At 33.2% G+C, this 19,300-nt stretch overlaps 3 protein-coding genes across 5 annotated transcripts; 1 reads left to right on the plus strand and 2 right to left on the minus strand.

The window, feature by feature from the left end:
- Nucleotides 1-744: 744 nt before the first annotated feature.
- On the plus strand, nt 745-3,099 carry LOC133287876 (uncharacterized protein At4g28440-like). Its single transcript, XM_061485559.1, has 2 exons — nt 745-1,109; nt 2,615-3,099. Exons 1-2 carry the CDS (start codon nt 869-871, stop codon nt 2,803-2,805), a joined length of 432 nt encoding a protein of 143 aa, XP_061341543.1. The 5' UTR covers nt 745-868; the 3' UTR covers nt 2,806-3,099.
- A 2,968-nt stretch (nt 3,100-6,067) lies between these two features.
- Nucleotides 6,068-8,525, minus strand: LOC133287901 (protein NUCLEAR FUSION DEFECTIVE 6, mitochondrial-like). Of its 3 annotated transcripts, none has more exons than XM_061485602.1 (3): nt 8,323-8,525; nt 8,054-8,175; nt 6,068-6,324 (listed from the first exon to the last, which is right to left on the minus strand). In XM_061485602.1, exons 1-3 carry the CDS (start codon nt 8,463-8,465, stop codon nt 6,317-6,319), a joined length of 273 nt encoding a protein of 90 aa, XP_061341586.1. In that variant the 5' UTR covers nt 8,466-8,525; the 3' UTR covers nt 6,068-6,316. The 3 variants fall into 3 exon arrangements, with proteins under 3 accessions (XP_061341586.1, XP_061341587.1, XP_061341585.1); XM_061485603.1 differs by lacking the exon at nt 6,068-6,324 and adding an exon at nt 6,366-6,564; XM_061485601.1 differs by lacking the exon at nt 6,068-6,324 and adding an exon at nt 7,359-7,677.
- A 1,344-nt stretch (nt 8,526-9,869) lies between these two features.
- Nucleotides 9,870-13,538, minus strand: LOC133287859 (uncharacterized). Its single transcript, XM_061485535.1, has 3 exons — nt 13,462-13,538; nt 10,742-10,900; nt 9,870-10,121 (listed from the first exon to the last, which is right to left on the minus strand). Exons 1-3 carry the CDS (start codon nt 13,471-13,473, stop codon nt 9,870-9,872), a joined length of 423 nt encoding a protein of 140 aa, XP_061341519.1. The 5' UTR covers nt 13,474-13,538.
- Nucleotides 13,539-19,300: the final 5,762 nt, after the last annotated feature.

Raw genomic sequence — 19,300 nt, forward strand, 5'->3', positions numbered from 1 at the left:
TTAATGAAGGAATAATGTGGGCTTTCGGTTCAAAAGGCTGAATCTCGGGCCCTACGTCTAGTTCATTACATTTTTGTCAGTACTAATTACAACACAAATATGAAATGTTAAATAAAAACTTTAATTTACTAAGTTACCACTGCTAATTGGGTCAACATGAAGCGGTGGAATGACGGAGAACTCAGGTCTATTGGGTTCGTGTCAGCGTCAAAATCACTCTCCATGTCAGTATCTGAGGTGTCACCTAGTGAAATAACACTATTTGGTTCTTCCTCCTCATCGCTGTCCATATCCTCCATCTCCTCCTCCTTATCTTCCTACCGCAATGTTATTTGACTTAACACTTGTGCATGTGCAGATAAACCGACGACTCTGTTTTCTTGACGAAAATATTGTGTACGTCTTGTATGCTTGGGAGCAAATGAAAATTGGCCACAATCAACTTTAATATATATCTCAATTTTTATTTTTTTTGAAAATCTCCTATCATCAATTGCATCTATAACACATTCGACATCTTCATCATCACGGATATTTATCATCCGATGAATGCTTTTGTTGCCTTGTAGCTCCAATTTTTGCTAAATTCTCCCTTTAAGCTCGTTGTATGATTTGGTGTAAAAAAATAAACTCAGTAATGTTAGAAACGCTTGTTTAATGTATGTCACGTGACATTTGAGGATTCGATAGAAACGACGTGTCGTTTCATTTCCAACAGGTGCATTGGATGGTTTTGCAATCTGAGAAAAAATCCATCAATCTGTGAGCTAGGGCTTGTTGAGATAGAGAAGAGAAGAGAGGGAGAGGGAGAGAGAGGGAGAGGGGTTTGTTGTCGTTGTTGTTGATTGGAATCGAAATCAAATTATCAATGGCATCGGATCAGCAAGAAGGGAACAAACCGGCAAAGAGAAAGCCAGTGTTCATCAAAGTGGAACAGCTGAAACCAGGAACCAATGGTCACACCTTAGTCGCTAAGGTCTTGTCCTCCAACACTGTCTTGCACAAAGGACGACCTTCTTCTTCCCACAACCTTCGTCCCACTCTCATCGCCGAATGCCTCATCGGAGATGACACCGGCACCATCATCTTCACTGCTCGCAACGAACAAGGTTTAATTTCACCCCCCTTTTTGCTTTTCTTTTTCAAAAAAAAAAAATAATCTTTTGAAGTTATTTTACTTTCCCATTTGTAAAATTGGAAACTTCTCCCGCGGGCATTGTTTAATTGGTATTAATTTTGAGTTTTTCATTTGGGTTTTTCTCATTAGGATCTTGCATCATTACGGGTTCTGTGAGATTGTAGTTGGTTGGTTCTGACCCTATGGTTGCTGTTTCATTTACATTCGGGAATGGAAATTTGAAAGTGAGGCTGGGAAGTTGTATCGTTTTCAATAATGTGTCTGGGTCTACGATGGAGATCATAAAATGGCTGACTCAATAGAAAAGCCTTTATTCCTAAATGTTTTTTCGGTTGGATTATATGATATCGTTATCCTACTTAATTGGAATCATCCGTCTGAACTCTCTTTCACTTTTTGATGTACTAGCTTCTGCTTTATCGAGCTTTGTTCAAGAGTTTTGATGAAGTTATACTATTGTTAACCAGCATAGACTCGCTATATTCCTGTCACTGTTGTTCTTTTCGGGTAATCAAGGATGAATATGTTATGATAAACTGTATGAATTTCATTGCGGGAATAAAAGTGTGATGATGGTAATTGGAGAGTGTTAATAACTTCGTTCTATTTCATGTGTTCTGTGATGAAAAGTGTTGCTTTGAAGGTGACACGAATGAGAGTTGGCGTCTTATTTTATGTTCCAGATCCAAACCACTGTTAACAAAGTTTTTAGTTCATGCTTGTTTTACTCATTTAATTATTGTTATGCGGATCTAACTTTTCATTGAACTTTCTTCAGTTATTTATCATATCATTGGATTGCATGACCAGGAATGCCACTTTCATCAGCTTTTTAGTACAAGATTAATATTTACTGCTTTGAATCACTTGGACTTGGACTTATTGTTTACTCTGTATCTACCCTGATGATGAACACCTTCATTTTGGTTTTGTCCTTTTCCAGATCCATATTCTTGAATATTTTTACACTCTTGTTAGTTATCGGTGTTCACACATCAGGGCTTTTTTAATGAAAAGAAAAATCCTTGAGTGTGAAATTTATTATTCCTTGATATAGGACCTTAGGAATCAGAAAATGATAATGACGTCTTTAGACTTTGTCAGGAACAATTAGAGGAAGGAAAATGGGAGCAGGATTATGAAAATGTAATGCATATAGACAAGATATTTATGTTACATTGCTTAATCTCATTCCCTTTTCTCATTATAATTCTGTTGTCCTTCGACAAGCAAAATCTTGAGTAATTGGTTTATTTTATTTGGAGAGCTCATACTCCATATGTACAAGCATTTGTACATTAAGAGATGCCTTCTTGTCAGGTTTGTATGGAGTAGAGCTTCAGGTGATTTCTTTCAGTGAAAGTTACCTCTGATATGTTTTCTGTTGATTGGTGGTAATATGGATATTGATATATATAAGGCACCAATTTATGTTCTATTAATGTGATGAGGTGGCCTGTTTTTGTTTCTGTACAGTTGACTTGATGGAGACTGGAAATACAGTGATTCTTCGTAATGCAAAGATTGACATGTTTAAGGGATCAATGAGGCTTGCCGTTGACAAATGGGGGCGTATTGAGGTCACTGAACCTGCAAAATTTGAAGTCAAAGAGGATAACAACTTATCTCTGGTCGAATATGAATTGGTGAACGTGGTTGAAGAATAATGCCATAGTAAGATGCAAAGATAACTTTGAGTTATTTACGGTGCAATGGATACTGTCAAGGTAAAACTTAACTGGCTTATGGATGGATGCGTTGGTTGGTATACATTCTCACTTTAATTAGCCTGTATTTTCCCTTTTAACATGCTTGACATCATTTAGGGTCAAGTTGGTCTCACTTGAACAGTGTTGTGTCAAGCGATTAAGATTTGCTATTATCTTTATCAGCAACTGTATCCAACGAACTTAAGAAAGTATAATATTGTGTTAATATAATTATCCATATGTTTCTATGCATTTTCCTGTGCATTGACCTGTAATTTTAATTTTGTATTGGTATACATACGTACGAATTGTGTTTACGTTAGTGTTTTGGTGTAAACATTACGTGTCTTTGCCTCAAGAAGCAAAAATAGTCCTTTAAAATTCGAGTTAAAATAGATTTAGTCCATGAAGTTGTATTTTACTTTTGCAAATTAATTTACAAACACAACAGTTTCTGTTTATAGCTAAATGAATATTTTATTTTGTTGCCTACGCGGTCAGAATAATCTCCATATAACGGAGGGAGTTGGCTTATATGATCAGAGAAATTGTTCTGCACTTTTGTGTCTCGAGTTTAAAGACGCAATTGAAAATTAAATTCTCCTGGATTCGTTGGAGTGGATGTAAAGTCTGTTTGAATTTAGAGTCCTACTAATTTACCATCGTGTTAAAAATTTGTTACCAGAAAAACAACTACTATATCGATTTAATTTATTGTTTCGATAGCATGGAAGCATAAAATTATTATATTACAAATTTTTTATTTATTATGTACTTCAAGAAGTTTAAACACTTAAGTATATATTTTTTGAAGTACATAATATAATTTATAAATATAATTATAAACAAAAAATTTACAAATATAACGTAGGATACGGTGTTGAGGTATATATATTTTTTTAATTTTAATTTTATTTTCAGTATGTTTACGTCTTCTCTGTTTTAATTTTTTTGTTGGATTTTGTCATGTTAATTAATTTTATATTTTGTTTTAAAGCTATGCCATCAGCTAAACTCATTGCAGAAAACACTTCCAAGACAATTTTCTGGGTTAAACAAATGAGTATCAAACTAATATAAACTACCAATTTTTCGTATACAAAATAAAATGTTACAATCTAAAATCTTTCTCCACTAATTGCAGTCATCTTAAACCTTAAACCCTTTAAGGTCTCTCTTCCCAGATTCATAAAAATCAATTGTAGTCATCTTATCCTCCATTGTTGATGCCATCGTAATGAAGTGATTACTTCCTTAATTGGCTGATCTAGTTTACTCCCATCTCCTCTGAAGCTGATAGACTAGGAAAGCAATTGCGATGTTGAAGATTGATAAGTTTAGACTTTAGAGACATTGCCTTGCTTATTGTCTTCTTCGAAAACCCACATCATCAATATTGGGAGAAATGGATTGAGGACGAGGTGTGAAGGATTAGGTCATGTGATATGTTAATGGAAGTGGATGAAATTTTAACGAATGTAGTTAATTGCTGAAAGTTGAAAGTACAAGCAGGTAAATTGATTTAATTGAAAGTACAAGAGGATATTTTATAACACAACTAAAATATAAGAGGGTAAATTGTAATTTAGTCTTATTTTTATAATGGTGTTAACTATTTGAAGTTTGAACTCTTAATTATTAGGGTGCCCTAATCCGCCTGTCACGCTATGAACCAACGATAGTTGCTCCTCCTCGTCTTTTGTGCAAACCTTGACATATTTTGAAAGGTATGTCACCTTTTGCATCTGCAGCCTCATTTTGGTATAAAAAGAAAAAAAGAACGTTGATCATCGCCTACAATACCAAAAATGCATAAATCAACTTTTTCCATCAATTTTAACATTTTAAAGCTTTCTATTTCTACTATCCATTTTAGTATAATACACATAAATCTTATCAAGATGCATTAAAATTCCTTTTGGAAAATAATATGAAGCTGCCAGAGATTATCTAATTTTTGGGTAAATTGCTAAAGAAAAAATAGATTACGTCATAAATCATGATTGTGTCTTGGTTAGTTATTGGTGAAAATGATTAAAAGCGGTACATATGATCTGTCAGCCATTAGTTTCAACTAAAATACTTTTTGCAATTTTATTTAACCTTCATTTAGTAAAATAGGTTTTTCAAATACAAAGAGTGTAAAATGTTTAATTTAACAGTGAGGACGTTGAAATTGATTAATAGGAAAGCCTATTATGAAGGGGATAAAGTGTTCCAAGTTAATAACAGATCGCAATCCTCTTGTTAAATCTCAGCGGAGCCGAAGAGATGGATTTTATTTTTCATGAATCAAAAGACATTAAGATGACGGAAAGTGACAATTTTTTCGTGAATGTAAAAATCTTGATTACAGATAAAGGCATTACTACGTGTCTACGAAGGAGTTTGTTCCATTCGAACTACATGCAATTTTTTTAACGCATAGATCTTGCTCGTACACTTGAAGCCCCTTGCAAGGTGTTAGGAGTCTCACATTGATTGTGTAGGCAACTAGTGTGAAATTTATAAGGTCTTGGACACTCTCATCCTTTAAGCTAGCTTTTAAGATGATGATCCCATGGATCCCTATCATTTGATGCTTTCGTTGAGAGTCGAACCACGGAAAAGGCTACCTGATAGGTGGATGAAGCTGCCAAACGGGGGAAAAGGCTACCACCGGGTCAGAATGAAAGTCACCGTGGACGTCAGCCTTAAAGAGGATGGCAATGACAATATTAGAAGTCCCACATTGATTGTGTAGACAACTAGTGTGAGATTTATAAGACTTTGGGCACTTTCACCTTTTGAGCTAGCTTTTGAGGTGGAGATCTCATGGATACCTATCACAAGGTTGTTCGGAAAAGTTGTAGAGCGACATAAGTATCCAGCATAAGATTGATCAAGCAGGGTAGACACCTATTGTTTGTTGTAGCTGTCCAAGAAATTAAAGGTAGAAGGCAAAGCCATTTTTATGGTCTCTAATTTCTTTGGTCTACGCATATTTAGCATAATCCGATGTTATCCACTTCGTTCTCGAGAATAATCCTACCCCTCAAAAAGATAAAACCCCCTTTCTGACATAAGTTACTCAAAGCCTAGTAACAAAAGGGTCCTCATCCCTATCCAAAGCAACAGAGTGACGTTTTAATTGATTGTGCTAGTTAGGATTAGTTACCAACATTGGTATTAGGCATGCTTTTATAACATTGAAAATCAGCGTTACGTTGCTAACAGTCGAGGTGTAAACCATTTCCAAGAACAGGCTGAAATAAATCATCGTAAATCGCAAGTAAAAATAATGTTGCAATTATGTTTGAAATAAAATAACAACCATACCTAAGCATGGTACCAGCTCTGGATGCTTGTACAATTTAAGTCTTGCGAGTTTTCATATTCAACCAAGGAGAAAATCCTCTAAGCAGGTCTAACTAAGTAAATTTGAAATCCATGGAAAGTACGCGCAATGCACCGCACCCATAAACAGCAATCATCCATCTAGAATTCAGAAAGAAAATAACTTAAGGAATTCAAATCTATACACTATCACAACACATAATCAGAACCAAAAGGCCAAGATAATTACTAGTCATATTAATGTACCATAATAATTTTATAAAATGCAAATCATGTAGATACAACACAAATCTAATCAAGGAGAAGCAAAGCAGGTGGAAATGACGAAACATTACATGGCTAGTCCCCCAGCCTAAAGCCAAAGAGCAAATGATCACGACCCTAAACAAGAAAACAGCCATGTCAAAATAAAGAGTTGCAAAGTAGACATAGAAAAAAAACTTGGAAGCAGCAGCTGAAAGAAAACAAGTATGCAATTTAAACACATTGTTCATTTTACACAGACATGTTCAATTCTAACAATTCCAAATCATATGCTTACAGGCCAACAATTATGGCATCCAAGATCCCGCCCAAGATTCTTAACAGTAACTTAGTCAACAAGAACTTCTATTCATAGGTGAATATTTAACAGACAATTTCAATCTTAAGTTAAGACTGCAACATCATACTAATGGGTATTTACTGCAGCAAACTAAAGAAAAAAATTTGCACCATGAGACACTGCTCCGACACTCTGCATTGAGGCTAGTTTCAAATTCTATGGATCCCTAATGACTGTGCTTGTTGGCATAAGTGAATCCTAAGGTGGTTAGTCAATGTTCTTATACTGCATGCGCATGCACTCCCATTCACATACATACATCATTTAACAAATTCATCAAGCTGGAATAAGAAACCAAAATGTATATAGCATATATACAAATGGTATCTAGAAAACAATATGCAATTATAAAACAGAAACCAATTGTCGCTTACTTAGGGTCATCTATATACACTCAGCAAATGATTGTTTGACATTAAAGCGTATATGAACAATTCAAAATCCCAAAAGAAAAAATTTACTCAACCACCTTTTTTAGAGCGCATGTACATAAAACTTTGCTCGAATCCTCTGTCATTCATCATACATCATCATTGAAATCTGAGCGAATACAATCAATCAGTACGATCTTCACACGATTATCTCTTAAGTTAATTTTGATTTATAAAACGGTCTAGGCATTTTTAAAAAAGACAGGATGCACTAAATAAGACAATCCATAATAACTCTTTTAAGACAGAGAAACACGGGTTGAATTGCTTGATAACTCAGAAAGTAAAAGGTTATTATGAGATATGATGTTCAATATGTCATTTTACATTCAATTTCGAAATCTCATCCTCTCACTAATCTATAGAAGGTAAGTTCTCAATGCTTCAAAACCCAAAATTTGAAACAAATCCATGTGACACCATCTTTGATGCTTGATCTTCATCTAGTCTTCTCTTGCCCTACAAAGGGGGAAAAATATACATCCTTTCATTGTGAGAGCAAGAGAAAGAGCCTAATTAAAAAAGAAATGTTTGAAGAGCAAAAAATAGGAGTCCAAATGCACCCAACATTTTCATCCATAACAGGTTATTCAGACAAACGTTTTATTCCAAGTCTCATTCAACAACCAGGTCCTATATAATATAAAGTTACAAATAACATTTCATTTCAGGGTCCAAAGCTCGCATTTCATAAATTTAAGCTCGTGATTGTGAAGAACAAGTCGTCTGTTTTCTAACTCTTGACATAAACACCTAATTATATTCAACATAGTTCCACAATCCAAGGAAGCAAACACAACATGATGATGGATAAAGTGAAAAATGGGGGAAATACCTTCAGGGGTCCAACCGTAAGAGTGGCGAGAGACAGAGAGCATGGAGGTCATCAATGCGGAAGCTGTAGCACTATGATAAGGAAGCATCGATTCCACGCAGCAACTCAACTCAACCGGCGACCTAATTGCAAAAAATATGATTAGGTTTTGATGTTTATTCAACAGATATATATATATATATATATATATATATATATAGAGAGAGAGAGAGAGAGAGAGAGAGAGAGAGAGAGAGAGAGAGAGAGAGAGAGGTGTTGAATGCGGTTACCTGAAAATGCGATTAGAGATTGAGCTTTGCTTTGGGATCCTAAACGGGGATCGTGACGGTGTTGCTCTAGCTCCGGCAGCCAGATTCGCCACACCGGCTGCTCGGGATGCGGCGGAACGTAGGAAAGACCTGGCGGCGGACATCGTTTTGTAACCGAGGAACGAGCACCAGGGGTTTTTCCTTGTACTGGGTTTTGCTATTTCCTTTTTTCTTTTTCTTTTTTTTTTTAATTCTTTATTCTTAATTTTGTGCATGGGTTATATTATATGGGCTTGGATAGTCTTTCTGGGTTATCGGCCTCAAATGGGCCCAATCATATCGACTTATGATTGAGTATATAATGTTCTCTATAGTGTAAGATGAAAATATTCTCAAAAGTCCTACTGAATCCGATTGACTTAAAATGTTAATATGAGTTCAATTCAGGATAGACGAGCAGTGTCAAAACAGCAGCAATGATTCAAATCTTTGAGAGAATTTTTTCGAGCCAAAGTTGGATAATTGTTACATCGTTCCATTCAGGATGTCTCATATATAAATACTAGCCCCTTTTCTCGTCCGGATCATGCGAATACCCATGAGGTGATAGGGTAGAGTAATCAGGGTTGTGAGAGATGATACGGGTACCATTGTAAATTACATAGACTCTTTTGCCACCTCATTGTTTCCTTGCGTGAAGGAAATTATGGGCCCTAAATATATGAGCCCATATAGCATTCACACTTTGTTTTCTAATATCCACCTTCAATTTTTTGTTTGGCTTCGGTGTAGTTAAATTCACAATTTACAACTTGACGGATATGGATTTTTTTTTATCATAAAGAAATATATGTGGTGTAAGAAAAATGTAAGAGAATATCATTATCCTTAAATATGTATCATATGTCAAGACTTTATGGAGAGTTAAAAATTACACGGTATATGCATATTGTTGGTCTAGTAGTGACCCAACTAGATTTTCAGATTTAATCTGCCCAAAGAGTAATAAGTTCTTAGAGTCGGAATTGCTCAGAAAAGTTGAAAAAGTTCAAATTTGAAACTGGATTAGTCATGTTCGTTAAGATTTCGTATACCAATTGTTACCTAAAAATGAAAAATAAAAATAAAAATTGCGTCCACAGGCCTACAATAACTCAAAAATTGGTTTCAATCATACTATCATGTTTTGAATAATTCTACAAAATTAATTCTTATGATTTTCAAGGTACCAGAATTAATGCAGATATTTTATTTAGGTTTGTGTATTTTCAACTAAGTCCAAATTTAAATGGTGGGATCAAAGATAGCACATGTAGACTATAGGAAAATGTACTAAAGTCAAAAGGTCAAATCGAAAATACAGTTAAACATAGATCGAAGTAAGAAAATACAAGCAACCCTCTTTTATTATTCCCATAATATGAAATAAAAAGTTACAACAAAGTAGGGAAAATTATAACAGATCATGTAAGAAAAGCTATCTGAAATAACTCGAAATCATTAGAGAAATTTGACAAAGAGCAATAACAGAATTGAGAATTCGTATTCTTAAATGGTGCAATCATATGCTAGTTCCTTGAACTCTTCTTGCTCTTGCTAATCTTTAGGAGTGTATCAAGTAGTATGGGTATGCAAATGCCTCGAGACATATCCATTCCTTGTACTTTAGAGCCATCAGAACAGGAACCTTTTGCTAATTTCTTCTTCCTTTCTTCAACCCTTAAAGTGTTTGGGAAGTACAAGCGTCCTCTCTCACCTGGTTTAATTCCAATTAACTGTGCAAGGGATACACTCTTGTCTTGAAAGAACGATGCCGTGGACTGGTTGTTGCAACAGAAGAAGCAGTAGAACAAACTGTAAGCAAGAGACTTTACAAGCTTCTTACTTTTTTTTTTGTTCATAAAAGGAGTAAACATTTCACATGGTCTGTAATGGTCTATATTAGATACATAATCTATGCAAAGTTGATTCTTTCCACAATTTGAGGTCTTCATTAACTCCTAGCTAGAAGGTTTAAACCATTACTATACCAAGTAATATTGATGGCCAGAGTTTTACTCTCTTTGGGAAAACGGGGAAATAAATGTCAGGTACATGTGGATTTCATTGGATTCCTTTCCATAAATATGTAAAAAACTAATTCAACCCAAAAGTTTAAGCTATTGAGTGTCACTACATTAATGGTTTTATATTTCTCTAAGGAGCAGAGATGCTCTTTAAGTCCTAGAAATTAATTTGTTAATTGTTTCATTTGTACACATTTTACATGAAGTACAAGTGCCTAGGACAGTTGAACATGAAATACAGGACCTATGATATCAAATAGCATTGTTTTTGTTCCAAAGTGATATTCATTCAATGGCAATGAGTAAAAGCATTATATCAAACCAACTGTGTCTGTCACACAGCAATAAAAATAGAACCGGGAAATTCAGATTACCTCAGTATCAAGGTTAGAGGATGAAAATGAGGAGAAGCTGGTGGATGGCACGTGCAGTTGGTATGGTTCCACTGAGGCTGCTGAGAGGGATTCTACTACTCTAAGTCTCATATTCAAGAAGCCAAGCCCAAGTGGCCAACCAATAGGCATCTCGTCATTCTGGGAAGAGACGACAGTAAAAATTAGCAACACTAGATACTTTCATCATGGTTAAACAAGTGAGAATGAAAAGTTACATAGTAATTTCAGCAAACATATATGCACGTAGAAAAACGTCAGCGCCTTGATTACAAGAATTTTCAAAAGAACAAGGTGAAATTTAAAATTTATGATGAATAAAATGGTATCTCCTCTATTGCAACATCTAAAATATATGACGGATATTATCAGTACTTAACACCTATCAATCTGCTTTATTTCATCATACGGAATGACTTCAATTCCAGAATATGGATCAATCTGATCTTAATAAATGTAATGGCTAGAACATTCTCTTCATTGAAAAAATAACGAAAAGGATAGGGTATGTAAACACAAAAACATGCAAAATGTCAAACACAGAGTTGCTTTATAAATATGAAATGGAAGGGTGGGCTTCTTCTAATTATCAAAAGAAAAAACTTCATGTTAATTGATCTAGAAAAAAAAAACTATACTGAATTGGAGAAGTTGCAGTGATGTTTCTATTAAACAGATACTAAGCTAACGGAAAAGTAGTGCAATATGGAAGGTACCATTGTTGTTACTCTTCAGTCATTGTTAAGTGACAAGAGAATCTGTCTCACATTCTATCATAATTTGAGTTCTACTACTATCCTGCTTGTGTTAGAAGTAAACATTATTTTCTCTATGAATCTAGCTAATTTGACAATGAAACTCTTCCCCTTTATGGATGTGAGGGAAAAAAATTGATCTATAAAGCTGGCAGAACAGAGCGGTCTTATAATCATTTTCCAAAAGCCCAAAAGCTTTTTGATAATGAAGTATATCCATCAAAAGAATCACATATAGGGGACAAGTTGGCAAGATATTTTGTGTCTATAGATGCCAACGTTTGGGCAACTCATTCTGATCAACTTGGTTCTACTTTTAGTTTCCATCCATCTCAGTAAATTTTGCCACAAATTAATCCTTGTTTCTATAATCATTTAAAGAACCCCCAAAACTAAAGCTTCAAGTGCTTTTTACAAGGCTAAATGTTAGTACAACCAGTTTAATTTCTTGTTTCTTCTAGTTGCACTAGTTCTTCTACCAGCATTATGCCTAACTGACACTTCTTTTCCACTCTGAAGTGGTAAAAGAAAAATATCTCGGATCTATTAAAGGAAATAAGGTTAATCAACTGCCAACCTCAATTAGTTTGGGCAGAAAGTGATGTTTATGATGAAGTTATGTAGTATGAAAGGAAATAAGGTTGGGTGAAACTGATGGAATTTGAACTGTCGGCACAATTAACTAAGGATTGCTGTTCAACTGGTGTTTAAAAAAGCAATCTTATGATTCAGTGGTCTGTATGGGCTCATTTTTAGATCTGTTTCTCACTCTTGCTGTGCATCTTAATCTATTTTTTATTTTGTTCCCTCCTGCTTATGGATTTGGCCCACATCATGTGCAATTCATTCAGACTTTATCACTAATAATTATAAACTATAAAGAATAGTAAGTCAAAATAAGATGGATGGTTGTACAGATAATTGTTCCAGTGAGACAGACACTCCGGTAAAAACTCATACACCATCTAATTTTGACATGCTATGCTTAAAATGAATAATTTGATCTGCTTTTCGCCTGGCTATAACTCTTGGCTATCAAAATTACCAAATAATAACCATCCTGGTAGGGGACCAGTATTTTCTTACACCATTTTCATTACTAGATTAAGAAAAGGACATGTTAATATGATTAGGACATGCATATCAGTTCAAATCACATTCTTACAATTAAGTTCGGACAACAAACTCTGACGGGTTTAATGAAATGTTAATTCATGTGACTACCGATTTAACAACTGCTAAAATTATGATTTTAACTAAAGATACTTGTTGTAAATAGTACTAATGGGGTCTTTTTCTTTATGTCAGTCCATCTGAAAAATACAAAATTTATACACATTGATAGACACGGTTTTGTTTTCTTTTTATCAGTCCATTTGGAAAATACAAATTTTACTTACATTGATGACATGCAAGGTTACTTTCAGAAAACTACTCCCAAAGCATGTTAATTCCCAAAAATAACAACAACAGACACACATAACAGCCAGAATTCAATTCACATTTCATGAAATATGACATGCAAGAATCCCAGTAATCTAACAAGATAGAACAACATATAATCTGTGCATTAGAAACCGATTCTCATCTAATGCAGGAAATCTACTGATGAAAGAAGACTGCATACCGCTTAGAACATAATCACTCACTGTGAGCAAAACCAGAGGCATTACAAAGATTCAGTTTCCATTCTAGTTTAAACACTTGACACTCCAAAGTCCAAACTTATTGACATTTATGGATCAATAGCATTAAACAGACCCAAACAAAAAAAATCTTGATCTTTCACTTACAAAACAGTGAAACATGTGATAAACCAGCTGAAAAGGGAGTGGATGATGAAAAGAAATGTTGAATGCCAGAAGAAAATTGAGAAAGAAGGCACAATGCGAGAATATATTTGTACTTATTTATGCAAAGAATACAAGTCAAGCACGAAATTATTACCTCTGCAACCATGGCGTTTCTGCCCTCCACAGAGAAGTTGATGGCAAAATAATGATCCCAGAGAAAACAAGGAGCACCGTAAATAAATTAATAAAAATGTTTTGGAGAAATCAATGACTTATGAATTTACGTGTCTCCTATCTAGTATTCTTCCTTAAAACATTATTAGACATTTAAGAGTTTGGTCCCACTTGAACTGCAGAACTCACTCTACCTCGGTTAGGCTTTCGTTTTTGTGATGCAAGTTTTACATCCTACACATATAAAATGGTACATGAGACTCATATTTTGGGGAAGGTGAATTAATTATTTTATATCTCAATAGTACTTTGGGTTTGAAGGGTGGATATGACACAAGTTTATTTTTTTTTATCTAATTTATGCTTTTTTTAATTCTACCTCAAAGTGGGAACGGTGAGGATCGAACTCGTGACTTCGTGATCACTAAAGTTCCGTGATAAGCATCACTTCAACCTAAAACCTTAAGATATTAAGTGAAGCTAAATTAATTATTTTATATCTTTTAACACACTTTTATGTGTGCGTAAGATATAATAAAATAAGAAACATTATACTCCAAAATTTGGCAACTAAAATCAAAGCAATTAAAATGCAATAACGCGCCAAAATAAATAATAAATAGTGTAACATATAATTAGAAGAATGTCTTTACTTTTAATTTAGCGCCATGTTTTAAATTTTATTTTTATTTTTTTATTTTTTTGTAATATGTTTTAAATTTCTTAGGGAGTAACCAATTCGACAGCTATCAGTGAGGGGAAAAAAAAAGGATTGTAGTAATTGATGAGTGATATTAGAGTAAGTGCTGTTATTCTTTTTTGGGCATTTAGCTTTTGGGGTTGGTGGAGAAGTATCAAGTATATATCAACATTCAAAACGGTTGGGCGAATGTAAGATCTATGGGTTGTTTACTTGGTGAAGCATTTCTCTACAATTTTTTTTTTACAAATTACATTAAATATGACTGATCGTATATCTTGATTGAAGTATGATCGATCATACTTAACGTAATTTGTAACAAAAAATTTGTAAATATATTTAGTTTAATTGATAAAAGTAGTGGATTTTTAAAGCAGTTTCTGTCACCATTGATCTGTGAAGCACCACCTAAATCATCGGGCAACAACGTATAACAAGTTACACACTCGACTGTTATAATCAGTGGTTGATTATTGTAACACGCAAGTGAAATTCACATTTGATATTACACGAAACTGAAATTTGTTATATTGGCAAATACTTTAGTGTTTCTGTTGTTGGGTTCTTATGTAGGAATTCTTTGTATTTTAATTTTCTACAAAATTTAAAGCAGGACACGTAACGTTTACTGAAATTATTAAACAAACATAATTTTTTTTTCCTATCTTTACCAGTCTTAAAAAATTTTGTTTTTTATTTTTACTTTTGGCAGAAATATTTTTCTTACTTTTAAGTTTAATCTGTATTAATAATTAGGAGAATGATCCATTTACAATTTTTTTTTACAAATTACACTAATTATGACCAGTTATACATTCTTGATTGAAGACCGGCCATATTTAATGTAGTTTGTAGACAAAAAAATTTGTAAATATAACATTTTCCTAATAATTATCCTAAATATAGAGAATGGTCATTGGCATAGATAATTCACTTTTAACCGGTTTTGTTATTCCGTCATTTTAATAGAGAATAGGAAAGATTAGTCGTTTTAATTATTGATATTTATAGTTTAGATCACCGACTTCTTGTTCTTAACTTCTCTTAATTTATAAGTCTTGGTAAACAAGTTGATACCAACCCACTCCATTAAAGTTATTGTTAAGTCATATGTATTTGTTATCTGCTGAACAAATCATGTACATGGGCATGGCTAAAATGCAAAAATTTATGGGTATGGTGGATAAATATATGAATGCTTAATCTCTTCACATTATTCTTAGGATTAGTGAAATTATGGTAAGAGAGGATAATGAAATTAAGAAATATATACATGACTTTAGCATCGTGCGTTCATTACGATTTTTTTTTTTTCATTTTCCCTCAATGATTCAAATTTTTGACATTTTAAAAGTTTAAATGAAATAATCACTTAAGTAATTTTACTAATTTATTTAGAGTATGCTAGCTATTGAAAGATAAATGACATTAACTTAGTCTACTAAAAAATATATTAAATTAGTTTTTCAATAATATAATAATACGTCAACTCAATCCGTAATCGTAAAAAGTTGAAATTTATTTTTCTCAATAATAAAAAATGACATCAACTTAATTCATCAATTTCCCGGTTTATACACAACACTATGACACCAAATTAATTAATCAATCTCGCCGTTTATACACAAACAGCGTAATTATGATATCTAATTTCATAGTTTAAAGGCTAAACCAAAGCAAGTCAACTCTTATTTACAAAAAAAAAAAAAAAAAAGCAAGTCAACTCAACCATTCAAGGGTAAAAGTAGGTATTTATTATTTTATTTATGGGCTTTAGTTTTTTTATATTGGATAAAAATTATTTTATCATGTTGTGACATAATTAATAATAAGTTTCATATTTATTAAAAAAATTGCAGGTAAATCGAAGAGTCACATGAAAAGTGTTATTCCTTTATTTATACATCATAACAGATTTCAAGTATTACTATATTATTATATAAGTTATGCTAACATATGATTAAAAGCACATATCAACAAATAAAAATAACATTTATTATTTGTGTCAATTATTTAAGTAAAAAAATGTTAAGTATTTTTTAGACTTTTAAAATATTCAATTCTTGTACACATCATTTAATAGTAAGAAAATTAGCTATCCAGTTGACGAAATCCTAGTCTAATCGTAGCTTTTTTTTGGTATAAATCTAAGGGTTAATAACTTCTTTTCTCGTACGAGAATTTTTTTTTTCCTGCCCTAACATCGAAAGCTGTATTTTGTTTTTATTTTTTTTACTTTTTTAAGGATTTTATTAATCTCATGTTAAAAGAAATAAGTTATCTCATTTTATAAAGACAAAATTGTGAGCTCCACCACCTGAAAAAATAAAAGAAAAGGTGACAAAGTTATCGAAGGGTGTGTAGAAAAAAAATTATCTCATGTATTATGAGAATAATTTTTCCCTTTTTTTAATATACAAAATAAGAAGAATTATAATTAATAAATAAAGTTAGTTTGATGATAAATGTTATAAGTTGTAATTCACATTGTCTATTTTGAAATCTTATTGGTAGTGTTTTTTAAATATTTTGTTCAAAATTCTATAAATTTTTTTTTTTAATTGAGTACCGGTTTAACATTGGTTGAATCTGATTCAGCATCAGTTCATCAGTTTTATATCAAGTTAAATACATAATCAATCTAATATCAAAATCCAACCAATTAAGGATCTGATTTACGAGTTAATCAGTAGAATCAGCCGAATCGGATCGGTTTTTATAAATCTGGATAAGGGTCCTGTTCGATGAAGGTGGTGATGTCGGTATCGTACAGCATCTAATAAACGCTGGAAGAGACCAAAATTTCACTTTACTAGGCGTAGCAGTTATTGCCACGTGGATAATGCGGGTCCCGCCCCACTGTTCAACAACCACTTATAATTATATATTCCTTGCATTTTCAGCCAGACGTACTTCGTACAATTTCTGACCCATCGTATACCTCCACGTACTCTTTAATTACCTTACTTTCACACCGGGGTTGGTACATTGCATTAATCTTAATTATGATGACAATGAAAGTATCCCAAAAACAATATATTGCCTTTTTGGGGATCTTCAATTTAAATTTCGAAATTAATAATATTTAGTTTTGGGATCTTGGACAGCGTACACAAATTTATAAAGTATTTGATTTGCTTTTCGTCGTGGAATCCATACATATTTATGATGTGTTTGGTATATGACAAATTTTTTTATTCGTAGGAATTCTGATTACAAAAAAATATACGGGAAAGTTGACTTTTACAAAAATATTATAAAAAAATTATTTGATAAGTTAAAATATTAAATATTAATTAAATATTTCTGATTTTATATTTAATTGATTATCAAATATTATTAAAAATATGTGATAATTTTACAAAACTAACCTGACAAAATATAACCTCTTAGTATTAACACAAACCAATAAAGCAGTCTACAAAGTATTTACCAAAAAAAAAAAAAAAACAGTCTACAAAGTGTTAGTATTAACCCAAGTTAATAACTGCATGACAACTATTATGTTTCTAAACATATTTTTTGAAAAGTAATAATTTTATTTTTATTTTTGTGTCATATAACAGTTTTTGAGAAAAAAAAAATGTGTTTGATAACATGTTTTATTTTTACTTTGAGAATGAGAATTGTATTTGATAACACAACAAATAATATAATAAAAAATAATTTATATTAAGCATAATTTTTTTTTGAATCATTACTTTACTTTTCATATGGTGTGGCAGTGGCGGCGATGGTGGTGGTAGTGGTAACGGCAGTAGCTGTGATAATAATGGTGATATTGGTGGTGGCGGTGATGATGACAATGGCTGCGACGATGATAGTGGTAATAGTGGTGGTGGTGGTAATGGTATAATGGCGGTTGTGACGGCTTTGGCTGCGACGATGGTGGTGGTGCCATCAGTGGCTGCGACGATGATAATGGTGGTTGGTGACAGTGGTGGTGATGGTGGTGGTAGCGGTGACGATGGCATGGTGGTAGTGGTGGCGATGACATGGTTACGGCAGTGGCCGCGGCGATGGTAGTGGTGATTGATGGCAGCATGGTAATAATAGTGGCGGTGGTAGAGGTGGTGGTAGTAGTGATGGTGGCAATGGGTGGAGGTGGTGATAATGGTGGCAGTGGCATCGTCGTGGTGGTGATGACGACGCTGGTGGTACGATGACGACGACATCGATGGTGGCGGTGATCGTGTTGGGATGATGGTGATGGTGATAGTAATGATGGTAGCAGTGAAGAGTGATTAATAAAGACAAATGTTTCTTATTTTATGTTCGGGAATAAAAAACAAAAAAAAAATATTCTTTTTTCTTTTCCCATCACAAAAATTAAATTTGTTCATCTCGGGAACAAAAATATAAACCATTTTATCAAACGATTTTTTTATCAATTTCTGTTCTTAGAAACATAAATTAAAAAAAAAAAATTAATTCCGGAAAGATTGTCATGCGTACCCTTAGACTCACTTTTTTTTTATTCATTTCTTAAATGTAACTCTAAAACAAACACACAATCAAAACCAGATTTAAATCCCAATCGAAACCAAACAAAACAAAACAAGCCGAAGAAGAACAAAAGAGAAAGAATCAACAGCATCTATTCTCTTTCTCTTTTCTTTTTCCTCACTTCTCTCTCTAAACCATCACTCTCTAGGTTGTATTTTCTCTCTCTATATATATGATATGTAATGTTTGTTGTATGTGCGTGTTTAATTTGAAATCTGCTGTTGTGAACATTTGGATGTGAGAGAAAGAGGAAAGGTTAGGCACCGCTTAAATCAGATATGGCAGAGTTTTTCGGCGACGGGGTAGGCATGGTGACGCTTACAATGTTGGGATCGTTCAACAAAGATGTTTTTTGTCCCAAAAAATATGAAAAGTTTTTCCATCTCCCAAGAATCCAAAAATACCACCATTATTGGATGGCATTTTGCTTTACAAATTGGAATCCCAGGAATTTGATTTTCTGGAAAAAATTTCTACAATCCTTATTTCAAATTCTAAATTTTAAATCCTAAACTCTAAATGCTAAATAGAATTCACAATATCAGTTCACGGGGAATCTAAAAAAAATTCCTCTTCCTGAAGGATTGGTAAAAGTTCTTTCTCTAATTTTGTC

The sequence above is a fragment of the Gastrolobium bilobum genome, unplaced genomic scaffold, assembly GCF_033153095.1.
Source record: "Gastrolobium bilobum isolate Gb01-03AN ecotype WA unplaced genomic scaffold, APGP_CSIRO_Gbil_v1 utg12072, whole genome shotgun sequence".
Taxonomy (NCBI): Eukaryota; Viridiplantae; Streptophyta; class Magnoliopsida; order Fabales; family Fabaceae; genus Gastrolobium; species Gastrolobium bilobum.

Excerpts from the sequence above, each read along its gene's own strand:
- LOC133287876 (XM_061485559.1), top strand. The coding sequence starts at position 869 with ATGGCATCGGATCAGCAAGAAGGGAACAAACCGGCAAAGAGAAAGCCA. Across the intron at positions 1,110-2,614 it reads CACTGCTCGCAACGAACAAG|TTGACTTGATGGAGACTGGA; the intron begins GTTTAATTTCAC and ends GTTTCTGTACAG.
- LOC133287901 (XM_061485601.1), bottom strand. The coding sequence starts at position 8,465 with ATGTCCGCCGCCAGGTCTTTCCTACGTTCCGCCGCATCCCGAGCAGCC. Across the intron at positions 8,176-8,322 it reads ATCTCTAATCGCATTTTCAG|GTCGCCGGTTGAGTTGAGTT; the intron begins GTAACCGCATTC and ends TTTTGCAATTAG. Across the intron at positions 7,678-8,053 it reads TTACGGTTGGACCCCTGAAG|GGCAAGAGAAGACTAGATGA; the intron begins GTATTTCCCCCA and ends CCCCCTTTGTAG.
- LOC133287859 (XM_061485535.1), bottom strand. Across the intron at positions 10,122-10,741 it reads CCTCTAACCTTGATACTGAG|TCCACGGCATCGTTCTTTCA; the intron begins GTAATCTGAATT and ends TGCAACAACCAG.